The sequence below is a fragment of the Stegodyphus dumicola genome, chromosome 3, assembly GCF_044657685.1.
Source record: "Stegodyphus dumicola isolate Sdum_Otavi_A_Nest chromosome 3, ASM4465768v1".
Taxonomy (NCBI): Eukaryota; Metazoa; Arthropoda; class Arachnida; order Araneae; family Eresidae; genus Stegodyphus; species Stegodyphus dumicola.
The window spans coordinates 13,612,481-13,624,813 of record NC_140770.1 but is presented as its reverse complement, the minus strand read 5'-3'; the positions used below and the strand labels follow the sequence as shown (position 1 = coordinate 13,624,813).

Below are 12,333 nucleotides of genomic sequence, written 5' to 3'. Positions count from 1 at the left end.
AAATTTTACTTGTGTACTCCTCTAGGCCTAATTAGACTGTCTACATTTTTTTTTAATCAAAACTCCAACTTTAAAAGGTAGCGTGCCGGAAATGGTTAATGTAAGTGAAAATAATATACTAAATTCAAATCGCAAATAACTAAAATCTCGGAAATAACACCGTATTTGCAACAAATAAAGAAATGAAATGGATTCTCTGGGGGGGCGCATTAAATTGCTTCGAGGACGGCATGCGGTCTGCTTTCCGCCAGTTTGACACCCCTCTTTAATTAAATGAGCAGTATGTTTTTGTGATTTGCATTCAAAGATGTAACATGCATGCATGTATCTTCAATAACATTTTCACACAGACTTCAGGAATTTTAATCACATGTGCGAGATGGTTTTGAATGTTTAAAGGAAGATTTTGCTTTATATTTCGGTTTGATAAACTGATATGTATGTATTTTTAAAAGTTACGCTTTTCATGATTCATGTGGATGGTAATATAAATGAGACGGATGTTTATATATATTGTTGCGCTTTTTTCTCTCCTGACACAAGTTTCTACGTTATTTTCTTCCTTCCGTTCGTACGGGGTTCGTGTGGATTTGAAGTGAATAATGACAATACTACTTGATGAAGTATCGAAACATACTTTATTGGCCAGTATTGTGAGGACAGCTCCAAAGCACGTTTTTACAGTCGTCGATGAACTACTCTAAGCACGCTGACTATAAACAGCGACACAGCCTCCAGGTTATCAGCCTATCACGGGGGAGACAAGCTTCACGGCAAAACACCGGAATACAGCTTCTGACTCTGCTTGGTCATTCTCGGAACTCTACGTACTCTCGAGACTCTTCACGCTACAACTCGCGATGCACTCGACGACATACAGAGCACTGCTCCTGACTCTTCGGTTCAGTCGTTCCCGGAGCTCAACACGCTCTCTCGACGATGCACCGACCGCGATACACTAAGAGACTCCTTCGGTGCACACGACGACCCAGTCGGCACTCGCTGCCCGGCTGTCAACTCGATCGACTGCGCACGGACTGACTCGCTAGTCGAGACGCACTCTCAATACTACTACTCTCCGCGTACCAGCAGGGTTCATATAGCTTTTGCCTGGTGTTCGAGAACATCCTGGGCTAAACCGGTAAGAATTCGTTCCATCCGTCCATGGCATATCGCCGATTTTGTCGCAAAATGTCACCAAATGGGCGATTTCTCGCCAAATGTAGCAACGCTGCCTTCCTTTGCCATTTTATGGCAACCCTAAAACTGCTTTGAGGGGAAGCCATCTTAGCTCACCTGTACATTTCGTAACAATATGTAATGTTTTAAGTGCGTAGACGCCACTGGAACTTTTAACAGCTTTCCATAGTCGAGTGTAGAAAGGCAGGAAGAAGATGTTGACACAATCCAAAATTCAGCTAATTACCCTCTTTATTTTTACACACATTAGAATCTTTCTTCGTGGACAATGTAATTTTAAATCATAGTGAGAACACAATTATTTCCTTGTGCAAGTGCTTTAAAATTATGGCGTAAGTATTTTGAACAGGACAGCATAAGCGGGGCAGAGTTGTTTTCAGGATAGAAGCTGGAAAAAGGAATGACGTATTTGTTTTGCAAAGAGTATATATATTAAGTAGATGCAATTGTAGAGAGAAGTTATGATTGATTAATTTTAGTTTTAGTTACCTTTTTCAAGCAGTGTTATGTAACATAGAAAGATCTCGAATTTGGGAAAACAGATGAACTTAGGGAGAAGAACACCAAATCTAGAAGAGTTAATTTTGAGATCGCCAATCATATTTTGTTGTATCTTACATATTTTTATATACTATGTATGTGTCTGTAACATACAAAATATACAAGTCAAAATTGTAACTTAAAAAGCCTCTCAGTTCCTCATTTTTAATTCGGGTATTTCCTTTCTAGAAATAAATTTCTCGAAACTGCGTCACATCTGAAAACTAATTCCGCATTATGTCATCTTAAATTTCTGGGTTACCTATAAGTTTTTGCCAATAATATTAACGAAACATTTTGGTATAAATACCGCTGCAAACCAACAACACTTTTTCTCTACGCTTGCTAGCTTAGTCTCTTGCTTAGCTGCTTCTATTAACACTTTGAAACACCAAAGCCAAGAATCTGTATGCTTGAAATACTGAAGCTCCCGAAATGACTTTTGAGATTCATACAAGTTTTCTCCACTCTCCATTCATGAACTCTAAGTTTGGTTTTGTTTATATAATTACAGGAAAGTCCAGAGGGTTATTTGCCTGAGGAATGCCTTCGTGGAGGACTTTCTAAGGCAAACTGGCACGTATCCGCGTTACACATGGGAAAAACCACGAAAACGCCCATGTAGCTAGCCAGCCCGTTCGCGGGATTCGAACATCTGACCGAACTACCAGTGTTAAACGACTTTACCGCTCGGCCGCTGGCGAACTGTGAAGATTTGAAATAACATCCTTTCTACTTCCTAACAAATAGAATGAGAAACCACAAGTAAATCTTTTTAGGGCAAGCTACCCAGCAGATGTACAGATCTCCCTCATACAGCACACCAGAGTGTATAACAAGATAAAAGCTATCATCGACGTGCTCCACCGGCATGGGCTCGACCTTTGCCACCCGTAAAATTCAGCGCTCCAAAGAAACTCAGTGCTCCAAAAAGTACTTCGTAAAAATCAGTGTTCTCAGTGCTCTGTAAAACCTAGTGATCCAAAGAAACCCAGCCGAAAGGAACGGGGTGCTCCCATATATGCTATATAAGCAATAATTGCAAAAGCATAATATATGTAACAATAAAGACCATTATACAAGAGACAACTAATAGTGACTCAGGTGTACTGCGTGCACCTAGCAAACTATGATCAATGCACCATGCATACTACAGAATCAAACCATGAGTGATACACCCTGTACACTCATCAAACCATAACAACAGTGTGGTCAATCGATCATGAGAACTGTGCACCTTATAAACTATATAAGCTCCACGTGAACCGTGCCAACGACATTTCCTATAAATATATGTACTGTCTGTATAACTCAGAACTGTTTCTCTTACAAACTCTTTGACGCCATGATCTCTATGAACGCCATGATCTCTATGAACTATATGAACTCAATGAACTTAATACCATTCGAATATCCTTACAAACCAAATGAACTGTGTACCTTAAAAACTCTGGGATTCGCCTAAAAACTCATAAAGTTACAATGCCTAGTATATAAAATGTATGGTAAATGTTAAATTTCAAATGTTACATGTCAAATTTATGTATAAAAAATGTATGTTTTACGCATGTATGTATAATGAATGTATGTACCACCTTTTGATTTTTCAATAAATGCCGACGCGGGGCTCCTCTGGATAGTTAGTGTACAGGGGCAATACCACTTCTGCCTATGGCGACGTAATGGTGCCCCTTACACTTTTCTCCTGTCCTGTCTGCAGTAAACTGCCTTTGGGGGAACTGTACATGCTCCCGCATAACTTAGTTGAAGGGAAGAAAACAACATCGTAAATTCGGCCGTTTCGGACGGTTGTGGTCGTTTGAATGAAAGGTTGTCTGTTGCGTTTTGGTATTCTTTGAACAACGCTTTGAGTTAAAAATGTGACACGTCGTCATCTAAATTGTGGGGTGCAGATAGGCGCCATTGTGATGTGTCATGCCATAGAGCAATCAATAAGAAATAAAGAGATATTTGATTTATCAAGTAAATTTTGTGATTCTTCAAAAGTTCTCATCTACTACGTAACTGATATTTTTAGTGATGATCTAACCTCAGTCAACTCGCGACTGCAAAATAATGTCTTCTCTAGTCAGGCACTCATCTCTCATCAAATTACTGCAAGGAACTAAATCATATCATACATATATATGTGATGTACCAGCTTTTGTCCGGAATAAATAGATTGGTGAAGAAATACAGATCTAGTCGGAGCTTAAATTATCAGACGATAAGTTTAAAAAACAGGATCCATTTATTATTGGTCAGGAGAAATAGCAGTTACAAAAATAATATTTCCGGAGTAAATAAAAAAGAATTACTAATAACTTTTTGTATGAAGTTTACTGCATCGTTACATTAAAGAAAAAGACCCCGATATTCCTTTGCGAGTCCTTTTATAGCCTCTGGAAAGGCGGAGCTTCAAAGAAATGACGTCAGCCTCGTCAGCCATACCAGTTCGCTTTAAATATCTCCAGAACATTCTATAACTGTACGTGTAGAAAAGGCGGGAAAAAAACTTGACTACGGGGCTGTGGATTTAATTCCACGTACTTTCAAATAAGAGACCGTCGCCATTAAAAATGAAAATAACATACAATTAGAATTTTAAGTGTATTCTTGACTATGGAATTTTATTATTACAAATATATATATATATATAAACATCCATCTCATGTTTACTGCCATCCTACTAAATCGTAAAATCGTAACTTTTAAGCAACTTTATGAAGATGATTACGTGAATAAAATTGTCGCAATGAGAAAGGCTTACTTTTTTTTTAATTAAAGCATGTGTCCAAGGGCATTTTTTCACGAAGCAATTAATCGTATAATGGTTTTATAATTATCTATCACCATACCATACCTACGTCAAACTAAAAGAGATACAGTTGGACTTACATGGCATTTACAGAACAGATATGCACTTACCTCTTATTTGACAAGAGCTTCCGCTCCACCCTGTGGCGCAACCACCCTCACAAGCGCCGGTGATTCGATTACAAACTCTGCCTCCAAATGCGCAGTGGCATGACTGTCTGCAGTCAGCACCATACCATCCTCTCTCACAATCTGAATAGATAAAAATAAAAGAAACTAGCACAGAAATACTGATATTATACAAGAATGTGTAGCTAAAAACTGAAACGAGCTGATCTAGAAATAAGTGAATGCTTCTCTGTTCATGCTGGAAATTTCCTTGTTTGATCACTTCACCTTTTCCCTCCGAGGCAGACTCGTCGATTTGAAAAATGCCGTGTGTCCTCATGAACGAGATATACTCGTAGAGAAAACGAAATTCGAAATTGTACCCTTAGAAAGACTCACTCCTCTTTATTTTCAAACCTCTAGTGTTTACGTTCCTATATTTAAATGGCGACGAAATCAAAAGTGTAGTTTCGCTTTGAAATAAACAAATTCAACTACTCTCAGTTTATGCAAACCACATTGTAAACATATAATAATAAAGTATCTATGCGTAAACATCTGGTAATAATCCAATAACACAGTTAAGTTCTAAAATAAGTATTAGAGCAGTTACAGATCAGCTACATTGTAGCGAGGAAATTCTATCGACGGCAAATTCAAAGTGTGTTGCCAACGCAGGGCAACGAAAAAGTGTAAATTAATTCAAGAGGCATGGAAGTAAACGCCTAGAATGCGGCGAAAATGATAACAGTATCGTAATCTCGGTCCTTTCGGGTGGTTGTGGTCGTTGGACTGTGAGGCCATCCTGGGCATTTTGGCCTACAAAGCGTTAAAGCTGTTTTAAAGAGTTCAAAGCTTTAAAGGTATTCGTATTTTTAGGAAGATAAAAGTTTAGAGAATTTGAAAATGCGAAATCCCAAATCACTATTTTTTTAAAGATTTTTGGCTTCCAACTCCCAAACATATCTCATTCACCAGCTTTAGTTTATTTACGTGCTTGCACAGTAGCGAACTAAAGCCAATGAGAGAAGTTCTCTGAAATAACTTAGTTCTCTGGTTATAAAATTTCATTCTTTTATATAAGCGAAAGAAACTTTTTTTGATTTGATAAACCATGATGTATAATTTTCTAGATAAGGCAATGACTATCTAAAGTGTAGATTACCAAGCAATATAAATAGCTACTGGGATACTCACGTTCCTTGCATTCCGGGCCTTTGAATCCGGGTGCACAAGAGCATCCGTATGGATCCGGCTTGCAGAAAAGATATAAAGCGCATGCGTCGCTTGTGTTTCCGGTGTTTTCGGGAGGTGAACAGAATTTGTTGCAGTGAGCTCCGAAGCGATTACCTCCACAAGCTGAAATGATTTTTTTTGTTTTACTACAAAGTTCGAACAACCCAAAAATTACATGACATTGCAGTGGCTGTTCACACATTTTTAGACGATGTGTATTGTATTCACAAAACTAAATTACATAAAATTCTTGTGTTTTAAATGTTCTATTTGACATTCCTTATTCTGAGCTACCTTTCGACACCGCAATTTTCAGGATATTAATACTTTTGAAGTGGTTCCTCCCGAACAGCTTTCCAGAGTCCTGTTAGGGTTTGGGGACAACGTTTGGATAATGCAGTTTTTAAAAGTCTGAAAGCACAAAAATCCATAGGTGACACATCGGGAGATTTAGTAGGGATATCAGTGAAGGTACCAGTTTTTTGCTCCATTTCTTTTAGGAAATTTACAGTGGATTTTGATGTGTGACTGCTAGCTTTGTCCTGATGGAGTCTCACAGATGGATGGCACTGTGCCTAAAGCGATGGTATTTCATTCAGAAAAATTGGCGATAAAATATGTTCTTGATAGTATTTGGAGTTAATCTTGACATTTTTTCGCACTCTCTTTATTTTTATTACTTACTATTATAAGAAAAACCAGCAACAATCATGAATCCTTTAGAAAAACTTTCTTTCGATTCTTTGAACCATGTACTTAAATTTTTTTCTCCCCTTTTATGAAAATAAATAGCTTTTTTTTTTTTTTTTTTTTTTTTTTTTTTTGTTACAATCAGTTAAATACACCCATGCTTCATCTATTGTGACAATTGTTTTCCATTTTTCTTTGGATAAGTGTTTCTCATATAGAATTCTGCAGCGTGTCCTGCGTTGAGCGATATGCTTTGGAAGAAGACGATGCACAGTGCGTTTTTTCGCTTTCTTAAGATTTAAATCAACGTTTATCATTTTGTTTACAGCGTACACCGAACATTTTAATGATTTTGCAACTGTCCTTTGACTAGGGGGATTTTCTTTTAACATTAAACAACGTACCTTTGCAATAGTCGAAGATGTCCGTTGTTTCCTTCAATACTTGCTTAGAATTTTTGTCCCACTTGAGGCTCCAATTTGACGTTATTTTCTTTTCTTGTTGATGATATTACCTATCGACGCTTTAGATATCACAAAACCATGACTCTCACGTTTTTGGATCTCATCGTTTTTGGATAACGGAGTATGCTTATTTCTCTTCGGAAAGAGCGTAAATGTAGCCTTCGAACCACTGCTTAGTTAAATTTGCCATTTTGAATAAAAACAAAACTTTCAAGCCACAGACGATAATTTTGACTTTTAAAAAACATAGTGCAATTGCAATTACTTCTTTTGCAGCAAACTATTTTTTATTACCGCTTACCAAAATCGTCTAAAAAATGTGCGAACAGCGTCTGTACGTAGGCATTAATTAATGTTTGTAAAGATTTGAAATTTGCTGTCGGTGCTTTTGATTCATTCAGCGGCAAGATCTCTTCTGAAAGCAACATAACATACTGTTACGAAATGTCAAAGCGCGGTGAGATGGCTTCCCCGCAAAGCAGTTTTAGGGTTGCCATAAAATGGCAAGAGAAGGCAAGGTTGCCACATTTGGCGACAAAATTGGCGATATGACATGGACGGATTGGGAACCTTCTGGAACGAATTCTTACCGGTTTAGCCGAGATTGTTCTCGAACACAAGACGAAAGCTATATAAACCCTGCTGGTCCGCAGTCAGTGAGTATCGATAGTGTGAGCCTCGTCTAGAGTGCGAGATAGTCAGCATCGAGTTGCTGTCTCGTCTAGCGGGTCAATCGCTGCGGAGTCGATCGAGTTGACAGCCGGGCAGCGAGTGCCGAGTGAGTCGTCAAGTTCACCGAAGGAGTCTCTTAGTGTATCGCGGTTAGTGCATCGTCGAAAGAGCATGATGAGCTCCAGAAACGAGTGAACCGAAGAGTCGGGAGCCGTGCTCTGCGTGTCTTCGAGTGTATCGCGAGTTCTAGCGTGGAGAGCCTCGAGAGTACGTGGAGTTCCGAGAACGCCCGAGCAGAGTTGGGAGCTGTATTCTCGTGCTTTGCAGTGAAGCTGTCTTCACCATGATAGTCTGAGAACCTGAAGGCTGTGTCGCTGAACGTGTCAACCTGTTTATAACTGTTCGACGACTGTAAAAGTGTTTTTGGAGCTGCCCTGATTAATATTGGCTAAGTAAAGTGTGTTTCAATACTTCATCAAGTAGTGTCGCCGTTATTCACTCCAAACCCACACGAACCCCGTACGAACGTGAAGGAAGAGAAAAACGCAACAACTTGTGTCAGAATTAAGAAAGAACGCAACAATATCGTAAGACCTTTATTACTTCCTTGTACGAAGTAAAAAGGAAGTATTGTAATCGCGAAAAGTTTCAGGTAGCATACTTCAACGAAAATATCCCATTTTGACCTCTTTCAAATCCAATTTAACGATGTATTTCCGTGATATCTGTATGTAAGGACAGAATAAAAGACTCTTTTCCTCCAAAAAAATTATAAAACTGCTTTAAAATTAATTCTGAACAGAATTTTTCGTGGCGTCTGTACGAACGTAAGTACGTATCTCGCATAACTCAAAAACGAGTAGCCTCAGAACGTTGAAATTTTGTATGTAGGACTGCTATAACATGTAGATGTGCACCTCGTATTTTGGTTGCAATCGGCCGCGCAAACGTATATAAATTTATTTATATATATATCCACTCTGTTACCCGGCTCAGTGATCTCAGTTTCTTTACTCTTACATGTTTGTAAATTGTACATTTTTTGCTTTAAAAATGATTGAATTATGTTGATTTTATCTTCCGGTTAAGGGTTTTATGCCTTTAGTAAATCTGTATGCGATATTTTTAGAATTATCAACTATTTTAAAATTGTTTAAGTGCCGCTAAGCCTAATTTGATGGCGGCTTGCATTTGATGGCGGCCATTGTTTACATTTGAAACAGTTGAGTAGCGGATTTGTTGCCAATCTAGAGAAACTTAGCTTCGCAACAACAAAGATAACGCCTTCATTTATTATTTAAATCATGCTTGATCCTTCCTGGAATTTTTTCGAGGAAATAAGTGTTTAAGATTTACTTCGTAATTTTTAATACAGATATTTTGAGTTTTTATGTATTTTTGCCTTGTCGCGAAGTGAAAACTGAATTAATTGAATGAGAAATACTCAATCATCTGTGAAAAAATGTTTCTTTTTTATTTTGTTTGCTTAATTTCTTTTATACATTGTTCTAGCTTTATTTGAATAGAACATGTGGCAACGATTCGATAATTCTTTAAATGATATAAATTTGGTGCATTCTGAGTTATAATATGAACGAAATATAATACTGTTAAGTCAACCTAGCGCCAGAGTGTCGCTATGGTAAACAAAGTGAATTTTAAAGAATGCATTTATTCTATTTATTCCGTACAAGGAAGTCATGTGGTGTACACATTAGATTTTTTTTAACTTCTGCTTTTAGATATCATGGGCAGCTTAAGAGAGAGAGACAAACATATGAAACTAAAAATTGTTACATTAGCCGGAGAGGAATAAAGGAGTGTTGGATAAGCAAAATAAGCTGTTGCTTAAATTTATGAAAATAATTTTACAAAAGCAACTGCAAGTTTCGCTTAGGTTTGTGGTAATGATAAGATTTTGGTTTCCAGTAAAAGCTCGATACCGCCGAACGGGCTGGTTGCGAGCCCCTTTTCTTGGTTTTCCCCATGTATAACTGGATACGAACCAGTTTGCCTTAAAAAGTTCTCCACGGGACATTCCTCTCTTACCGTGTAGTGCCTAATGGTGGAGCAAGTAATAAAATAAAAAAAATGTGAGTTCGTGGTAGTTCGGCTTATGCATTAGGTTGCCATAAAGCTCAGCATTTAAAAGGGAAAGTTTCGGCGTGATCGCCATAGATAATTTGCGAGCGCTTGTAAGTAAAATGACAACAATCACTACACAGACGAGTTCCTTTTACAACTTAGGGAAGCTCGTTCTCTGAATGCACTCAAGGGAGAAATGGCTCGAATATTTTTTAAATTTCTAGAACACGGCACAAAAAAGCTAGGGGGAACCTAACATAAACATAAACTCAACTTATAAACCGTACTGCCAATACTGGCAAATCGGTAAAACTACGAAGCAATCAAAGGACGAAATAAACTAGTTAACTAAGTTAAAATACTGGGCAATTCGTCCTTAACCCGTAACATTTACATGTATACTATACTTTGTACTTGACATTACCGGGTAATGTCAAGTACAAAGTATAGTATACATGTAAATGTATAGCTCTCATGAGGCTACTCTCTAGCCAACTTTTTAGATAAGGTTGGACGTGGTGCTGTACTGATTAATCTGTACGGCAAAGGGGCAGTGCCCACGTCCACCGTCACTTATCACTTAACCCGTCCTCGGAGGAAGATTCTCCGAGGGTCACCTCAGCCGTTATTCTAAATAAATTCAACATAGTGGCCGGAGTAGGGAAGTTGTTATTATACTACACTAGAGCATTCCAAGGAATAGAATGATAAACAATGTTACGCTTACTAACAGGAATTAGAATATTATCAATAAACATTCCACAAATGAAGAAGAAAGTGGTGCTTGACCTGAAAAATCACAGTGCTTCCCGTCTGCTTAGCATTTTACCAATTTCCTATGCTGGATTTTAGTATGTGGTATATTTACGTGATTCAAAATCGACTTACCAATTTCGCAGTTAGTTCCTGTAAATCCCGCAGGACAAACGCACACTCCGTATTCGTGGTGGCATACTCCTCCATTGTAACACGGTGGACATTCTTTTTGGCAAAACTCACCATATAATTCAGCAGGGCAACCTAAGCACATCAAGTAACATATTATTATAAAACACGCAAAAAAATACTTTGCTTTCATTTTGAAGTGATATAAATGCGAACTGTTCTTCAGTCTAAAAAGAAATCAGAATTGTGTCAAAGAATTTACGATTATGATTACTAACTCAGGTTTTCGAACCTCCGACTGAAAGTGATTTCCATTTTTTTCCATTTGCAGTTAACGGATATTTCACCAAAGCATTGTAGTGGTTTTCATCATTTTTCCAATACTTATTTTTAGTTTAGGAGAGATTTTCCTGTACCTTCTTATTTTCCTACCAGAAAAAGTTTTCATGTTCACCTCTTTATGCAGAATAAGGAAGAAAGTACAAATTAAGTTGAGGTTTTAGGTACTGTTGTTGTGTCTGCTTATACTCACTTGTCTGACGTAGTCAGTACAATCCCATGAAAACTTCTCGTGGCAAGGAGCGCTAGATTAGACCTGCCGTTGGCAACAGCCTTGAGCTCCATTCAGGTGACAGTGCAATTTAGCTCAGTTCCCCTCCCCCCCCCCATTGTTGATGGAGAGCACTCCGGAGGGGCAGGTCCGAGAATCTCCCATCCTTCTCCCTTTCCACCAAACCACACGAGAGGACTTTCGGCCCGCCGCATATTTAGAGTACCATCATGCGGCTATACATTTACAAACATTCATTCCTTCTCTGGGATTCGAACAAACCACTATACTGGCTGGGCGGCTTGAGGAACTTCACTTAGAAAATATCCAAAATAATCAAAACAAGATCGAATTCGCTTTAGAAGCATTTGAGTGTGTGTGTGTGTGTGATTATGGCAAAGTATCGAGGGCTATCTGCCTAAGGGGAATGATGCCTTCGTGAAGGACATTCTAAGGAAGTGTCTTGTATATGTTACCGTGAAAGACCGAAATTGGAGAATGTCGACTTTCACCGGAGAATGTCAACATTCACCAAACGCGTCGGTGAAAGATCGAATATTGCACTACATGCTTGTACATTCGGACCCTAACCGGTGTATGTCGACAATCACAGATATGCTCTGGTGTAGGTCGAAAGGAGAGGAGTATATGTACGTGCTGTCATTGCAAAAGGAAGTGTTCCACAAATAAATGCAGTTGTAAAAGCAAGGGCCTCTTGTGCAATTCAAAGTGTCATAATAGTTTATGTTGTTGCAATAAATAAGATTGGAATCACATAATTTATTAAGCTTTTAACTTCTATTATTTTCCTTTCTCATTTTCAATGTATTGTGTGTTTTAAGTTCTTATATTCTTAAGTTCTTATTTTAAATCTCAAGTGCGTATTTTTTGAGACTGAATTACGGAGAAGAAATATAATATTCTTATATGTTCAACATTCACCATTGGCACATGGTGAATGTCGACATTCACCTGTGTAAGTCAGAAATAAGAGTATTTGGAAAATATTTCAGACATACACCAAGCGACTATGTGAATGTCGACATTCTCCAGATTTCGGTGTTTCACCGTAACATATACACGTTA

General features: G+C 38.1%; 1 protein-coding gene across 2 annotated transcripts in view; it reads right to left on the bottom strand.

The window, feature by feature from the left end:
- The window catches only part of LOC118191914 (uncharacterized), a 117,855-nt gene that overhangs the window by 56,719 nt on the left and 48,803 nt on the right, over positions 1 to 12,333 (bottom strand). Inside the window, exons 7-9 of one of the 2 annotated variants that reach the window (XM_085812585.1) lie at positions 10,701 to 10,832; positions 5,863 to 6,024; positions 4,669 to 4,809 (exon numbers count right to left, since the gene is read on the bottom strand). In XM_085812585.1, coding sequence (XP_085668711.1) covers positions 4,669 to 4,809; positions 5,863 to 6,024; positions 10,701 to 10,832 — 435 coding nt within the window. The remainder of the gene's footprint in view (positions 1 to 4,668; positions 4,810 to 5,862; positions 6,025 to 10,700; positions 10,833 to 12,333) is intronic. The other variant, XM_085812586.1, reaches the window with a different exon arrangement.